The sequence below is a fragment of the Esox lucius genome, chromosome 4 (assembly GCF_011004845.1).
Source record: "Esox lucius isolate fEsoLuc1 chromosome 4, fEsoLuc1.pri, whole genome shotgun sequence".
NCBI classification, from domain to species: Eukaryota; Metazoa; Chordata; class Actinopteri; order Esociformes; family Esocidae; genus Esox; species Esox lucius.
Genome location: NC_047572.1, coordinates 14,975,587 through 14,992,012, shown reverse-complemented (window position 1 = coordinate 14,992,012; position 16,426 = coordinate 14,975,587). Strand labels below are relative to the sequence as shown.

Below are 16,426 nucleotides of genomic sequence, written 5' to 3'. Positions count from 1 at the left end.
GTAAACTTTGCTGTCAGTGAATTATTTATTTTTTTGCATATGCGAGTTCACGTTTTTTTTTCAATTATGGGCAACTACATAGCTGGATAATCTCTCAATTGGGCGTGTTGGAAGGACTTGGGAGGGTCTGGAGTAGACGTGGGAGGATCGGGAGGAGTCAAACTCGCACTGTGATTGGTTCAAGATTTAGATTGAGCAGTTAAAAACGATCTGTGATTGGTTTAAGATTTTGAATAAAGATTGTTACAAAACGTTATTTTTATATAATAATAATTGCTTGGATTTATAAAGCGCTTTTTATTATAGTGGAATAATCTCAAAGCACATGAAAAAGAAAAATAAAATAAGTAAGAAAATAAATAAGTAAGAATAAAAATAAAGAACTCTCAGATAAAAATAAATAGAAATACAGTATATATACAGGAAAGGCCAAAAGTATTCATACCCATGCCAAATGTTTAGTTATAGCTAATTTTTATTTGACCAATAGGTTTCTTCTGGCTGGAAATGGCATAATCAAGTGACGAAAAACGGCAAGATATTGTGCTGGAGATACAAATGAATGACGTAACTTTTTCTGTTTTTTCAAATTTTACGAAAAATGCCAAGTCCAATATTATTCAAACCCCTTGAAATTGTTGCACATTTTTGAGAAAATGCAAGATTAGATGTCATTTACAATGGTCTTGTAATTTCCACCATGAGAGCGCATTCCTATAAATTGAGAACAACTGAACAGCTGAATAGCAGTAGTTCCCTAGTCAGTTACTAGTCAACTGCAAGTCGTGGCTAAGAACAGAAATAGTTACGTCACTTTTTCACTTATAGGTCAAATAAAAATTCAGTATAGCTCAACATTTGGCATGGGTATGAATACTTTTGGGCTTACCTGTACATCAATGTATAATGATAACACAGTAAACTAAAATGATAATACATATTATTATGTAATAATGTACAGTATGATTTGATTAGAGGGACGGGTGGGCCAACTGATAGAGGTGTGTCTTAAGGCTGGACTGTCTGTGCAACCCTGAGCGTGTCAGGAAGGGAGTTTCAGAGGTCAGGTCCAGATGAATGGATAAGCATTTCTGCCTCAGGAAAGGTAAGAGAAGGTCTTCGGCAGAACATTTTCCTAAGGGGAAAAAAATATGTTTTACAGACATGTCTAAGGTAGACTTAAAAGAAAGAGTAGGGTCAAATATCACACCCAGTTTGGTGTTGACTGAGGAGAGGGGAATGATGTGGCCATCAATGGCAGAGCAGATGTTGTAGGAGTTGGTGACTTGCTGTGGGGTGCCTAAAAGTATTGCCTCTGTCTTGCTGCTATAGAGTTGGAGGACGTTGTTCTGGATCCAACATTTTACAACCCTCAGACAGTAGGACAGGGTTGACATGGAAGATGTTGTGTCAGGTTTGGTTCTAATGTACGCCTGTGTGTCATCTGTGTAGCAGTGGAATTAAACACTGTGATGTCTGAAGGTCTGACCAAGTGGCAGTATGTACAGCAGGAAGAAAATATGAATTATTCATATTGTTATATACAAGGTTGGGTAGGTTACTTTTGAAATGCAATCAGTTACAAGTTACTTGTCCACATTTGTAATCAGTAACATTACTTTTTGATTACTCAAACTCAGTAACCTAATCTGAGATTACTTTCATATTAAGAGGCATTGGAAAACAAATAGGAATAGCCTATAACCAACTGAACACACAATTTTACCTTATGGGCTACAGTGCCTTTGGAAATGGGTTTCTAAACCATTGCTTTTTACTTCAACATGATTGGGCTGCATCTCCAAATTACAAACTAAAGGTCTGTCAGATATTCAGTCATTCCAGTTAATCTAATAAACCTCGATCTTCCAGAATCTGACTTTTTATCAAAACATAACCCAAAATCTAATAATGCTTAAGCCTCCCTTGTTTGTGTTTTATTAATTTGTTTAATTGCTTCCAAACATTGTTGAAAAATAAATGGCAATTACTCGAAAAGGGTATTGACATTGTTGTATATAAAACATAAGATATCCGTAGCTTTTCGCGCATAAACTAAATATGCAGTATTCTGATAATTTGCTCCACAACCAACATTGTCAAAATGTTGCACTAATCCCCGGCATGTGAATGAACGTTTGCAATCGTGAACACCCGCAAATAAATAAGATTTACCCGCGCGAACGTAACCTGCGATTATTATGGCCACCAGAGATGGATTTTCAAAACGTAAATGAAAGAAATAATGATTAAACCTGCACTCTTAAAGTAAATGACGTCAGCAGTCAATGATAACCAACATTGGCGTAGTTAGCCCTGGGCTTCCGGGGCTATAGCCCTGGATCTTTTATGAATAGCACCGGATCTCAAAGTGGCCGGGGGCTAAGCCCAGAATGTACTGTGATCCTAGCGACGCATCTGATAACCAATGAACAGAATTTTCAGAGATGCAAAGCAAGCAGAATCACATGGCCTACCTGTTTGGAGTGAGTTGATGTGGCTGTGTCAAATGCAAATAATCATCCTTTGGCAGAGTGCTTCCCAACACACCTTTTCCCCTCAGATGAAGGCATCGCCATGTTGCAGCAATCTAACAAATAGTTACCTAATCTATTAAACAATTCCTGTAAAAGTTATTGTTCGTTGCATTTGACAAATAAAACTTGAAACTTGGAAAAATATATAAGACCAGGTAGGCCCCTTGCCTATCATTGTTCTGAGAATTATGTGTTGAGTAGATAACTAAATAACATTTTATATGACTCCGCTAATATTATCGAAGATATATTCTGTTTTTACCAGACATCCAACCAACCAAAACCGGAGAAATTTAAACTAGCGCTTCCTCCGTCACTAAACTGGTTATGTGCGTCCACCTTTGCGCGCTTGATGATAGCACACACAACTGAGGCGGTCAATTCATACTTTGGTTCAAATAACGATGTTTTTATAACATGATATAATAAACTCAAACATGAAACGTGTCATAATTATTTCGCGCACCTATTCTTTTTCAATTGAATTAATCCAAAAGTAATCATAATTTTTTTCAAAAGTATCTGTAATCCGATTACAATATTTTTGTTGGTAACGTAACTGATTACAGGTACAGGTTTTTTTTTTACATGTAACGGACTACTTGTAATCCTTTACTCCCCAACTGTATATATATATATATATATATATATATATATATTGAAAAGAAATGTTCACATCAGATATTCTGTCAGTTACCAATATGCTACAATCACTGATGACTCCTATCATAAATGCTCTGAAAATAAAAGATGAAAAGACAATGCTAATTGTTATAATATTAATAGGAATTACTTCTATATAACTTTTAACTGACATGATGCGTCTGCTGTGTATTAACATGTAAAACACCATTGTTATGATGGCTCGGTTCCGTATCTGTGGAAGAAGGCAATCATCAATGCTTTCCAAGAACATCTACTCCCAAAAAATGACTGTACACCCGTTATTCTGACATGCTGAAGTGTCTGTAAAAGTTTGTATTTTGTAAACTTCAGTTGAACAAAACACACAACGTCTTCCATATCAATGACTTTACTAATGCAAACATTACAATGAAGCAGTATAGTGCACCGCAATCTACAACATCTGGAGAACCCAGAGGCCTAAACTCAACTGCAGCACAGTCAAAATCTGGAGAACCCAGAGGCCTGAACTCATCTCCAGTATAATCAACATCTTGCAGCCACAGCCTCAGTCAGCTCGTACACATTTCAGTCACACAGTCAAAGAGGTTTGTGCAGTAAAGGTACGGCAGCTGCTCCGCTGCTAACCGCAAGGCCCTCCAGAGGGTGGTGAGGTCAGCGGAGCACATCACCGGATGCCATCTCCCTTCCGTGCAAGGCATCTACCGTACACGATGCCTTAGGAATGCACGGAACATCATAAAAGACTACAGCCACCCAGGATCACTATGGTTTGTTCACAATGACGTTATTGGAGCATCAGATCTTCCAGACACCCAAAGTTTCCCCCCCCAGACCATAAGGCTCCTCAACCAGCAACATTGATCTATTGATCACATGAACACTTTGTATGCTCTGGTCACTTTCTATGCATATTCAATGTACATAAGCACATTTTAATATATCCATTTATAGGCACCACAACACTATTTATAATATGTAAATATCTATTCATACTGTCCATATTGCCATTTCTACATTATCTGGAAATGTTTCTAATCACTATAGTTATGTATATACACTGCTCAAAAAAATTAAAGGAACACTACAATCACACTTCGGATCTCGATTGTAATGGTTTGCGGGTAGTGTGGAAGTAGGCACAGGTGGGGTGGGAGTTCAAAAGGCAGGTTTATTTGAACCAACAGAGAAAATAAAAAGAAACAGGACACAAATGAACAGCATCCTCAGGACAAACAATAACTGACAACACAAGGACAGCAACTTAAATAGGATCCCCAATAAGAGGCAATGCAGGCCAGCTGCCTTTAATTGGGGACACCTGACACAAAACACAGAGATGCTTAGAGGCGTCTATTCTGCCAGGTCCTGACTATGGCCCCCAGACCAGTGCAGAGATGGCTAGGGGCATCCTCATAGCCAGGACCTGACCGTTCCACTCCCCAAGGCGCCCCAGTGGGGAAGGCAAGGCAACTGCGGTCAGGTGGAGACTCCGCCCCAAAGCAGGACATGGCACCGGGATAGGTGGAGGCCCCCCCCTTGGAGCAGGACATGGCGCCAGGACAGCAGGTGGCGCCAGGGAAGCTGGAGGCGCCTGGGCAGGAGAGGGAGACTCCACCCCCGAGGCGAGACGGGACATCGGAGCAGACGGAGGAAGTGGCGACAGTAGGGGCAAGTTGGACCACGCCACCAGCGGTAGCAGCAGGGTATCCTCCAACCACTCCGTTGGTGGTGGTGGCAGTGGCTCCTCAGGGATTATATGTGGTGGACACACGGAGCAGGGATGGGGCAGCGACAGGCCGTGGAGCAGGACTCTGGGCGGCAGAGGGCCACAGACCAGGGTTTGGGTGCCTACCTGCTACTTCCATGTTTCCTGGTCGGTTATTCTGTAACAGTTTGCGGATGCCATGGATGTCAGCGCAGGCAAGGTGACAGTTCAAAAGGCAGGTTTATCTAAACCAACAGAGAAAACAAAAGGGGACATCACACAAACAAACAGCATCCTCAAGATAAATAATAACTGACAACACAAGGACGGATACAGCAACTTAAAGTGGGGACACATGATACAAAACACAGAAATGCCTAGAGGCATCTATTCTGCCAGTTCCTGACTATGGCCCCCAGACCAGCGCAGAGTTGGCTAGGGGCATCCTCATAGCCAGGACCTGACACTGATGAAGGAAATATATACAAACCTGATTCCAAAAAAGTTGGGACACTGTACAATTGTGAATAAAAACAGAATGCAATGATGTGGAAGTTTCAAATTTCAATATTTTATTCAGAATACAACATAGATGACATATCAAATGTTTAAACTGAATAAAAGGTATCACTTTAAAGGAAAAATGTGTTGATTTTAAATTTCATGGCATCAACACATCTCAAAAAAGTTGGGACAAGGCCATGTTTACCACTTTGTGGCATCCCCTCTTCTTTTTATAACAGACTGCAAACGTCTGGGGACTGAGGAGACAAGTTGCTCAAGTTTATGAATAGGAATGTTGTCCCATTCTTGTCTAATACAGGCTTCTAGTTGCTCAACTGTCTTAGGTCTTCTTTGTCGCACCTTCCTCTTTATGATGCGCCAAATGTTTTCTATGGGTGAAAGATCTGGACTGCAGGCTGGCCATCTCAGTACCCGGATATTTTTTCTATGCAGCCATGACACTGTAATTGATGCAGTATGTGGTCTGGCATTGTCATGTTGGAAAATGCAAGGTCTTTCCTGAAAGAGACAACATCTGGATGGGAGCATATGTTGTTCTAGAACTTGGATATAACTGTCAGCATTGATGGTGCCATTCCAGATGTGTAGGCTGCCCATGCCGCACGCACTCATGCAACCCCATACCATCAGAGATGCAGGCTTCTGAACTGAGCGCTGATAACAACTTGGGTTGTCCTTGTCCTCTTTAGTCCGGATGACATGGCGTCCCAGTTTTCCAAAATGAACTTCAAATTTTGATTCGTCTGACCACAGAACACCTTTCCACTTTGCCACAGTCCATTTTAAATGATCCTTGGCCCAGAGAAAACGCCTGCGCTTCTGGATCCTGTTTAGATACGGCTTCTTTTTTGACCTATAGAGTTTTAGCCGGCAACAGCGAATAGCACGGTGGATTGTGTTCACCGACAATATTTTCTGGAAGTATTCCTGAGCCCATTTTGGGATTTCCATTACAGGATCATTCCTGTATGTGATGCAGTGCCGTCTGAGGGCCCGAAGATCACGGGCATCCAGTATGGTTTTCCGGCCTTGACCCTTACGCACAGAGATTGTTCCAGATTCTCTGAATCTTTGGATGATATTATGCACTGTAGATGATGATAACTTCCAACTCTTTGCAATTTTTCTCTGAGAAACTCCTTCCTGATATTGCTCCACTATTTTTCGCCACAGCATTGGGGGAATTGAGGATCCTCTGCCCATCTTGACTTCTGAGAGACACTGCCACTCTGAGAGGCTCTTTTTATACCCAATCATGTTGCCAATTGACATAATAAGTTGCAAATTGGTCCTCCAGCTGTTCCTTATTTGTACATTTAACTTTTCCGGCCTCTTATTGCTACCTGTCCCAACTTTTTTGGAATGTGTAGCTTTCATGAAATCCAAAATGAGCCAATATTTGGCATGACATTACAAAATGTCTCACTTTCAACATTCGATATGTTATCTATATTCTATTGTGAATTACATATAAGTTTATGAGATTTGTAAATTATTCCATTCCTTTTTTACTCACAATTTGTACGGTGTCCCAACTTTTCTGGAATCGGGTTTGTAAAAGTTATATAAAATCTTGTGTGCCTTGTCACAATATATTTTTTGGTTCAGAATGACGCATGTTATTCGGTGCACTTGACAAATAAAATCCTTTGACTAATGTGACAAATTACTACATAAACCTCATCAATAAACTCCTTATCAAGAAGGTACAGTACACGTTGTTTGCCCACTATCTGTGGGTTATAGAGAAATGGGAATGAGTCAGATAGAAATCAATTGGCTGTTTCAGGCATCGCAGAAGGTGAAATAAGGTGAACATTCAACAGCAAAATCCAGACACCATGAAATTCATCAAATGTTTGAGCTTGTCTCCTCAGGCAGAAACAATTAGGCTTCTCAAGGTAAGATGGACTGATGTAAACACTCCTTCATTCCCCTGTCAGTCACGCACATAACATTAATATGTAGGGGAAGACCCATGTCCAATACATGGAGAAAAAAATATGTATTTCCATATTTTGTAGAACATTTTCTAGAATCTACATTTATACACAATAACACTAAAGGCACTTTCATTGTCAAATCAAATAATTTTCCATTATTTTGGGGGGATAATTTTCCCATCATTTTCCAAAATGATCCACACTCACAGGATTAACAAAATAGTTTCCCAGGAAAAAGAAAAACCCTGCACCAGTAGGGCTGTGGGCCAACAGCTGCAGTACATTATCGTTTGGTACTGCAGCTATAGTACATTATAACTTCAGCCTGAAGACATAGATCATTATAACTGGGGCCTGCAAGTGCAGAAAAAGTGATTGATGATAGAAATGTAAGGGTTCTGCTTTGTCCTCTACTGGAAATATACAGGTATGTAGCCCTAAACCAGCAACGGATCACCTACGTTGAATTACAGTGGATATTAAGTCTGCACTCCTATTGAAATGCATCTCCTCCACAGACACATAGTGGTGTACTGCACAATCCAAAGAGCCCTCTTAGGAGGACATGTTAGAAAAGGCAAACTTTAAAACCTATTAATGACATTCATCACCTACAATGTAGACTGTATCTACCATCAATTATTGGGGTTCCCCAATTTTCTGTTTTCACTGTGAAAGAATAATTTTCACAAACATCAACATTACGTACACCTCTGAACCACTAATTTATATAACAGATAATCAATCTTTGAATTTAAAATGATTAAAGACTCCCACATCCAAGGTCAAAGGCAAATAAGAGAAACTTGCAGGGCTTTTTAGTGCTTCATAGAGTGCCTGCCACTGAAAATAAATGAACATGTTTAGTTATAGAACAGAGTGTTTAGTTACTGCTACATAAAAGTTGAGAAATGTTGATAGATTGCAGGAAAATCCTATAAAATACTCATCAATCTCATCAATCAAGATTTCACAGGACGTATATGTATGAGAATTGGGCAGCAATATCCTGTCTCATCATTGTTTCCTGGGCTGAAGAAAGCCATACAAGCTTTTGTCTCCAGGTGTTTGATAACAGAATCTTTGTCCAGATGTTTATATCTGGGTCCTGAAGATGTTTGTCATTGAGTAAGCAGAACGAAATTATAGATACATTTACATTTTCTCTCTCAAGATGTACTAGTGGTCTAATTAAATAAAATGTAAACATTCTTACTAACTGAAATTTTTGTCTAGACACTATAGATTAGAGTTGCATTGAAAACAGATGACAGCATGCACATCAAAGACAGATACAGAGAATCAATGCTATAGGGCTACATCTCTGCATCTTTGTCCATGACCTGCCCCTCTGGTTTCTTGACGCTACCAAATCTTGTTATGTTTGCCTCCATTTTGGACGGGGCTATACAGAGAGAATGCAAGGCCTGGATCTGTTCATCATTATAGATTTGTTTTACATTATGAAAGGAAAAGTCTGTTCACTGTTTTCAAATTTAAATTCGTGATTCGGCTTACCTTTCCTCCTCCATAATATTGTGTGTTGTTTTTCAACAAGTATTTAAATGTGGGTGTTGGTTTCATTCAAGTTGAGTTATGATTGAATGCAGAATTTGCTGAAATTTGTATCTATGGTTATGCGTTTGTGATACAATTCTATTGTTATGCCTCCCTCCTGTGGATATATCTAGGTAGTACATGTTCAGTCCACTTCCTCCGCGCTTTTATTACTGAGCAAAACTTTTTCACGCGACAGATTTACAATAAATGTCCAATCATAAGCACTTTACCAAAATACATATCAGTCAGGATATAATATATATGGAAGTTTAGGCTTCGTAAATGTTTTACTCATAATTGCAGTTTTAGGTGTGATCGAAGCGTGACGTGCAGAAGCTTGCTGCTGCTATCAATGTTTGTCTTAAATTGGACCGACTACTTGGATCACGTTTTCATTCATACAATTTAGTGTGCGATGTTTAACGTAAATATGTACTATAAAAGGAATCACCTGTGCAAATTAATCAACAAAACCCAATGAGGCATATAAACACACATCCGAATTATGAAATGTAAAATTCACAAGCCAAAGATGAACAGGCCAACAGGCTAATCAGATCGGCTGACAAAAAAAGTCACGTACAAAGATCGGAACGTTCTGCTGACTACAATATAAAAATAACTTTAAGTACAGCAATTCCATGCATTTCAGTTCATCTTTGGCTTGTGATTTTTCAGGAAGCACTTCATTTTATAAAACGGAATAAACCCCACTAGTATAACAGTCCATGGTGGCCAGATTTTTTTCCTTCCGTTTGCGTTGGATTATGTTAAACCTAGTGAGATTTTGGTTAGCTAATGATACTGTCCCGGAACCAACATTTTACGTATCCCTTCTAGTACGTCAAATTGGTAGACGGACTATATACAATAACAGGGAAAACCAACGTGTTCTTGCCCTTTGTTTGTCTTTACCTGTCACAGTTCATTTTAACAATATAATAAAAACCGCGTACTGTGATTTTATCACTTTATCTGGTAAGGTAAAAAAAAGAAGACGGAATTTGTTTACTTTCAGGAGGTATCTAATATGGACCGAAGATGATCCCATCCATTTGTAAGTCGCTAGCTAGGCTCTGTAGGCATTGGTAGGTGAAGGATTTTTGTGTGAACGTTACTGTCTGTGCCCAGAATAATCGTTTGTGATTTAGGATCCCACTTAACTGCTCTTACCGGTGTCCACAGAAATCACGTAATACCTAACATCAACACACCTGTATAGCTCAATCGGTGATAGACCTGCATACATTTGATTTGATCTATTCTCCCACAGAACCCTCATGTTTCGTCCAGTGCGGTGTAGATTACCAGGATTCATCAAGACATACATCCTCACACCAGTTGGCAGGTTTTTCAGCTGCAGTATCGGAATGGCCAAGAGCAAGTTTGAGTATGTCCGCAACTTTGAGACAGACGACACCTGTCTGAAAAACTGTTACATTGTTGTGCGTTTGGATGGGAGGAACTTTCACAAGTAAGTTGCGTTGGTGTAGCTGGTTGAGTATTTCTATAGTCTACAGTAGCATCCTCTCATCTTCTACTGTTAACTATTCTTCACAATCTAAACAGATTGAATTAGCAGATATGCTCAATAAAATGTACCATGCAAGGCAGTTGTTGAGATGCACTTTTGGAATGGATTGGAGGAACTGAAAGCTAAGCCAGATGAGTGTCACTTAGAAGGGTGTTTGTATCTGAAGCTGAACCCACACTGACTGGCAGGCCATGTGTTGTAGATTATCTGAGCTGCACAAGTTCTTGAAGCCCAATGATGATAGAGCTCTGGGTCTGATGACACGCTGTGCCCGCTCTGTCATGGAAGACATGGATGACATCATCATCTCATACGGACAGAGTGACGAGTACAGCTTTATCTTCAAGAGGTCGTCCAACTGGTTCAAGAGGAGAGCCAGGTAACTGGGATCCTAATAGGGGATTTTACTGTTTAAATTTTTTGGAAAGGGGGTGGTGACTTTCTCTACCCACTTTGACTGATACACTCATGTGCACACACACATCAAACCATTGTAATGAAGTGACCCTGTCTTGTACTTTCTCCTTCAGTAAACTGATGACCCATGTTGTGTCTCAGTTCTCCTCTTCCTACGTGTTCTACTGGAAGGAATACTTTGGGGACCAGCCCCTCCTCTATCCCCCAGGGTTTGATGGGCGGGTGGTTCTGTATCCTAGCAACCGCAACCTGCGGGACTACCTCAGCTGGAGGCAGGCAGACTGTAAGGATACACACGGCAAGCATGCACTTATGTACACACACACACACTCCTATCCTAAATACGCACCTGTTTGATTACAGATACCCTAACCCTAAATAGGGTTTGCACAAGGTCCTTGAAGTCATTAAAGTACTTGAATTTGGGTCTGACAGATTTCAGTACTGGAATACCTGGTATCACTTTTCCTCAGAAAGATTTACTCATCTCTGACTGTAGTGCTGTCCTTCCCTCACTGCAGCAATTTTGCTGGTAAAGGAAAGTTAATCAAAATTAATCTTTACCAGTACTGGTTATTGCTAGGTGTGAGTGGGATTTATACTGGCCTGGAGTTAGAGTTTTGTGTTAAAGATTAAATGAGAACATTCAATTTTTGTGATAGGTCTCCGTTTCTACTGAAGCTGAAAAAACATAGAAGCTCATTGTATAGCCGCTAGCTATAGTGCACACCTTTGTCTTTGTTTACCTACCAAGAACTTGCCTAAAATTAGTGAGGCAACTGTCTAGCTTTATTCTGACAATATTAGCGAGTTAGCTTGACTGACCCATGATGGTTGACTGACTATTACTTTTCATTTTTGTGTGAAACACACAATTTCCAAGAAATGTATAAATCCGAAGAGTTTACGAGTTGCCAACTTATTTTTCTTGAAATTGGAGTTTGTAAAGTTTTCCAGTCAGGGCCCAAAATCAGAATCGGTATGGCAACAATTGATTTCAGTCCAGTAATATTCAGTCCAGTGGCCGATAATCTAAAAACATTTCATATGGCATAGGGACGGTCACGTTGCATGGGGAATCCCTCAAGTTGGATTTCTATAAAGTATGTGTTAACCAATGTACTGCACTGCTGAATTTGATTTCATCATGTCCGTATGAACCCTGGTTTTAGTACTGGTTCTGTTTCCTAATTGTGTGTTTGTGTGAATGCTCTCAAGGTCACATCAACAACCTGTATAACACAGTGTTCTGGACATTGGTGCAGAGAGGTGGCTTAACCACGACTCAGGCAGAGGACAGGCTAAAGGTGAGAGTGACTCCACTGAGAGATTAGCATAATAACAGACATGTTACAGGATCCGCTCCTTACGAGGCACTGTTTGTCATTTTCCATAGGGGAATCTGCTTTTTAGTCATAATCACTAAGGATTATAGTAATGATAGCTTTCAGGTGTTGTTTACTAAACCGACCTTGCAGTTGATCCTTTTAGATTTTATGTACAAACTTGTTTACATACTTAATAGAATATATCTACCCCCCCCCCCCCCCCCCCCCCCCACTTCATTCTCTCTCTGTCTCTCTCAGGGAACATTGGCAGCAGATAAAAACGAAATCATGTTCTCCGAGTTTGATATCAACTACAACAATGAGCCTCTGGTCCACAGAAAGGGAACAGCTCTTATCTGGGAGAAGGTGAGATCTCGAGCTACTCTCCCCTGTTCCCAAAATAGTGCTGTACTTTCAGCCAGCGCTCTGTTCATGTTAAATAAAGGTCCTAACACCTCTGTCCCAGATGGAGGAGACCGTGACTAAGCGAGTGAAGCTCCCCAACGAGGACGAGAAGGAGGTGCCAGTGACGCGCTTTAGAAGACGCGTAAGTGCTTGCCACTGTGACATAATAGGGGACCAGTTCTGGGAGGAACATCCAGACATTTTGGAAGACGACAACTGCTGAGCTAACAGAAAAGAGTTTGCTAGTGGCGCGGAGAGCCGGGCGGCCCTTGGTGGTTGATGTTGAACATTTGGGACAGTCTAGGCTGTGGGGTTGTGGAAAGGCTCCTGCTGTGACTGTTAGTGTTCCGGGCTTGGCTAGACAGTGTGGACAAGATACTGGCCGTGGTAGACTCGGAAATGACTGCCGGACGTTGGACGAGGAACCAAAGGACCTTTGGCAACTGAACACCATCATGCTGTTTGCTCATGTATTAAAATGTTTTATAGTGGTTGAACACTGTCTTTTTATGTCTTAAACAACAACCCCAAGGGAAGGTATGTGCCACTGTTGATTATGCTTTGCCCAGTGAAGAAGCTGGTATCAACATAATTAAGATGCAGGGTGTCTTGGCTGTTGAATGTGTAGGCATTTCCAGTTAACCACGGAGAGCTCTACTGAGCATCTGTCTGATTCTCCCTCATTACCTCTCTCCCTGACAAAGAGAACTGTGATTATTACTATATCTCATAAATTCAATTCACACAGAATAATTCAAGTGCCCTTCATAATGACTAAGATTCTGTACTCTGCAAGTTTGGATTTGAAATCAAACAATCAAATGTATTTATAAAGCCCTTTTTACATCAGCAGTTGTCACAAAGTGCTTTGACAAAACACCCGGCCTTAAACCCCAAGGAACGAACAACAGTAGTGTTGAATTTCAGTGGCTAGGAAAACTCCCTAAGAAGCCTGATATTTACGAAGAAACCTAGAGAGGACCCAGGCTCAGAGGGGTGACCAGTCCTCTTCAGGCTGTGCCGGGTGAACATAGAGTACAAATTGTAATGATAAATGCATGTGGGCTGAGTCCAAAGTCTATTTAAACTCAGTCCGGGTCAGAAGCATGACCAGATGGACAAGGACAGGGACAACACGGGGGAGGTGTCAGCACAGTGGCAGCTGAAATCGTTAGGTATCGTCTTGTTCGACTTTGGACAAAGACAGCAACGGGTATTTCAAGCTAGGTACTCCTCAGCTGTGGGCCAGGACCTCATGTCCTCTTAAGTTTAAAACGGCAGGAGACGGAACATTTTGAAAATGCATTTCTTAGATCTACAGGGATTTACAGTGGAGAAGGAGAACTGACCCTACTCCCCCAGCACAATAATATAGCAGCGTAAGACCTTGGGGCTGAGACTGGGGGGTCCGGTGACACTGCGGCCCTATCTGGGGGAGGCCCCGGACAGTGTCCAACAGGCAGGAAATCATTCCACCCACATTGCCAAGAATCAACCAAAGGGACCCCCACCACCTGCAACCACCATTAATGAGGGCTGAGTATTGCCAGCAGAGTACAGCCCAATTGCTCAAGTGCGCAACAGAGAGACGACAACAACAAGCCAGTGACTCCGCCCCCGAATGGCATTGGAGGGAGGGCATCCCAGTGGAGATGGGAGCCCACCTGGCAAGACAGCAAGGGTGGACAGTATCAAGCCTTTCTGGTCACCTTCAACAGCCATTGTCTATTGTCCCATTTTATGTACACCTACATGTAGCACACTTGAAGGAATGAACAAGCGTGTGATTTGGTTGGGTTCTTTTATTCAGCCAGTGTCATTTGCAACAGCTCCGTACCACACAGTACAACATAACTCAATACTGATAATCTCGTTAAACCTCGCGTGAACTAACTCTTATTTCCTCTTATAGGTTTTTCTCCGGGGGGTTTTCCTCTGGCTTACTGCCACCAACTGAACACCCATCACATAGCTGTATACTACATATTTACATGCATGTACTGAATAATTAAATAACCATTATTAATAAAATAACTGAAATGACAAAACTATTACATCGGGGGGGGGGGGGGGGGGTGGTCTAGCTTTTAACTAAAAATTCTATTATAACAATTCTATTATTCTATCAATGTATATTCTAGATTTCCCCACATACACCTAATCATAGACCGTGCTGTAGAGATGAGTCTTTAACTGGTCGACGGCATTTCTTCCCAGTGACCAAGAGAAAGTTCTTGCCCGGCTGCAGGAGCTGTGCCGGGGGGCTAACAACATTGTCGATTCTTCCTGGTGGCACAGACACAGTATATGTGGTTAAAGTATAGACTCAGCTTTTATTCAAGAGTATTTATGTAGATGTGGTTTTAATTGTAAGGGAATTGTAATATGTTTTATTAATTGATGGCTTTTTTAAGGCCTTTGGGACTCCAAAATCTAAAAATTTACTTGGCCAGTCAAGAATGTCCTTCTGACCAAGGAACTCCCCATTCCCTCCAGCACTATGTTTGAGGTTTTTGTTTTGCTGTAAGAAGAAGATCCAATGAGTTTGGAGGCATTAGCTTGTCCTTCATCAGATAAGTTATTTCTGGACACTACGGAATGTTGCTGTGTCCATCAGCAGTTGCATCATCAATGAAGGGTAGTGAGCCAGTTACAGTGGCAGCCATACAAGCACAAATGCTCTGTCACACTTTTTATCTGTAACCTGTCATACAGGCAAACAAGTGGTTTGTGCCCGGCTTGCAGTTTAGCCCCTTTATTACTGCTGGTAAAGTCTTTGGATGATAGTGGCTGAGAAATCCATGAATTCCTCCTGGAGTTGTTAGGTTTTCTTTTTTTTATGGGGAGCATTTTTCTGTCACCTGAGCTTTCCTTTTTTGTTAATATTTAAAAAACTGTTGTTCTTGATAACTGTAAGGATTTGGCTCATGTTTCTGATAATTTTTTTAATCTTTCATTAAAACTGCTTCCCTGACTTTCCTTTACACCCCTTTGGTCTTGTTAACAGACACCAATAAAAGACTCCATATGCAAACACAAAAACACATTATACCTATACAAATTATTTGACAGAAGACTGCTGACTATCCAGAAACACCTGGCAAGGCAATTGTTCCATTGGTGTTAATGCCATGAAATAAAAAACTATGTGTAAGAATTGTTGTCATTTCTAAATTGTGAAACCAATATGTACACAAATACCCTGAATTAAAAGCTGAGAATCTATATGTTGGATTCTGTTTTGTTTTGTTTGCTTTTGTTCTTGAATGTAAGCAGTTCTTTTGTCATTATTGTTTACACCTGTGTCTCGTTAGCTCCCTATTTATTCTGCCCAGTTCTGTTCTTTGTTGAGATATTGTGAGTCTTGCCTGCCATTTTGTTGTTTCCTGTCTTATTTCATTAAAGCCATTGTCATCTGTTAGCTTTAGCTCTGTGCTTGGTGTCCTGTCCCAAAAATCTTTATACTAGACCATAACCTTGTAGTGATGGTTTGATTTCAAATCCAAATAAATAATAAGAAAACACTTCACAGTCTCAAGCAAGCAAGCATGCTTATTTACATAGCACAATTCATACATAGAAGCAGTTCAATGTGCTTTATATAGAAAACTAAACTAAACTAATTTGAATAAAAACATTTAAAACTGGTAGATTCCATAGTAGATTCTGTGAGGAGGCTTTGTAACCATAAAAGTTGTAAGGCTAATAGTGTGTAAGGCTCAGTGAATATGGGGCACTTTATGCCATGCCTACCTGTCCCTTCAGGTTTCAGCAGGTGAAGTGTGTGGAAGTGTGAGTGAAAGACATGCGCACTAGCATGGATT

General features: G+C 40.7%; 1 protein-coding gene across 2 annotated transcripts; it reads left to right on the top strand.

Annotated features, from left to right (window-relative positions):
* Nucleotides 1-9,749: 9,749 nt before the first annotated feature.
* thg1l (tRNA-histidine guanylyltransferase 1-like) lies at nt 9,750-13,095 on the top strand. Of its 2 annotated transcripts, none has more exons than XM_020045625.2 (7): nt 9,750-10,006; nt 10,192-10,392; nt 10,655-10,831; nt 10,983-11,152; nt 12,088-12,176; nt 12,456-12,563; nt 12,664-12,825. In XM_020045625.2, exons 2-7 carry the CDS (start codon nt 10,199-10,201, stop codon nt 12,823-12,825), a joined length of 900 nt encoding a protein of 299 aa, XP_019901184.2. In that variant the 5' UTR covers nt 9,750-10,006; nt 10,192-10,198.
* The last annotated feature ends 3,331 nt before the right edge of the window (nt 13,096-16,426 follow it).

Coding starts and splice junctions, on each gene's coding strand:
- thg1l (XM_020045625.2), top strand. CDS start 10,199: ATGTTTCGTCCAGTGCGGTGTAGATTACCAGGATTCATCAAGACATAC. Junction 10,393..10,654: donor GATGGGAGGAACTTTCACAA/GTAAGTTGCGTT, acceptor CATGTGTTGTAG/ATTATCTGAGCTGCACAAGT. Junction 10,832..10,982: donor TGGTTCAAGAGGAGAGCCAG/GTAACTGGGATC, acceptor TTTCTCCTTCAG/TAAACTGATGACCCATGTTG.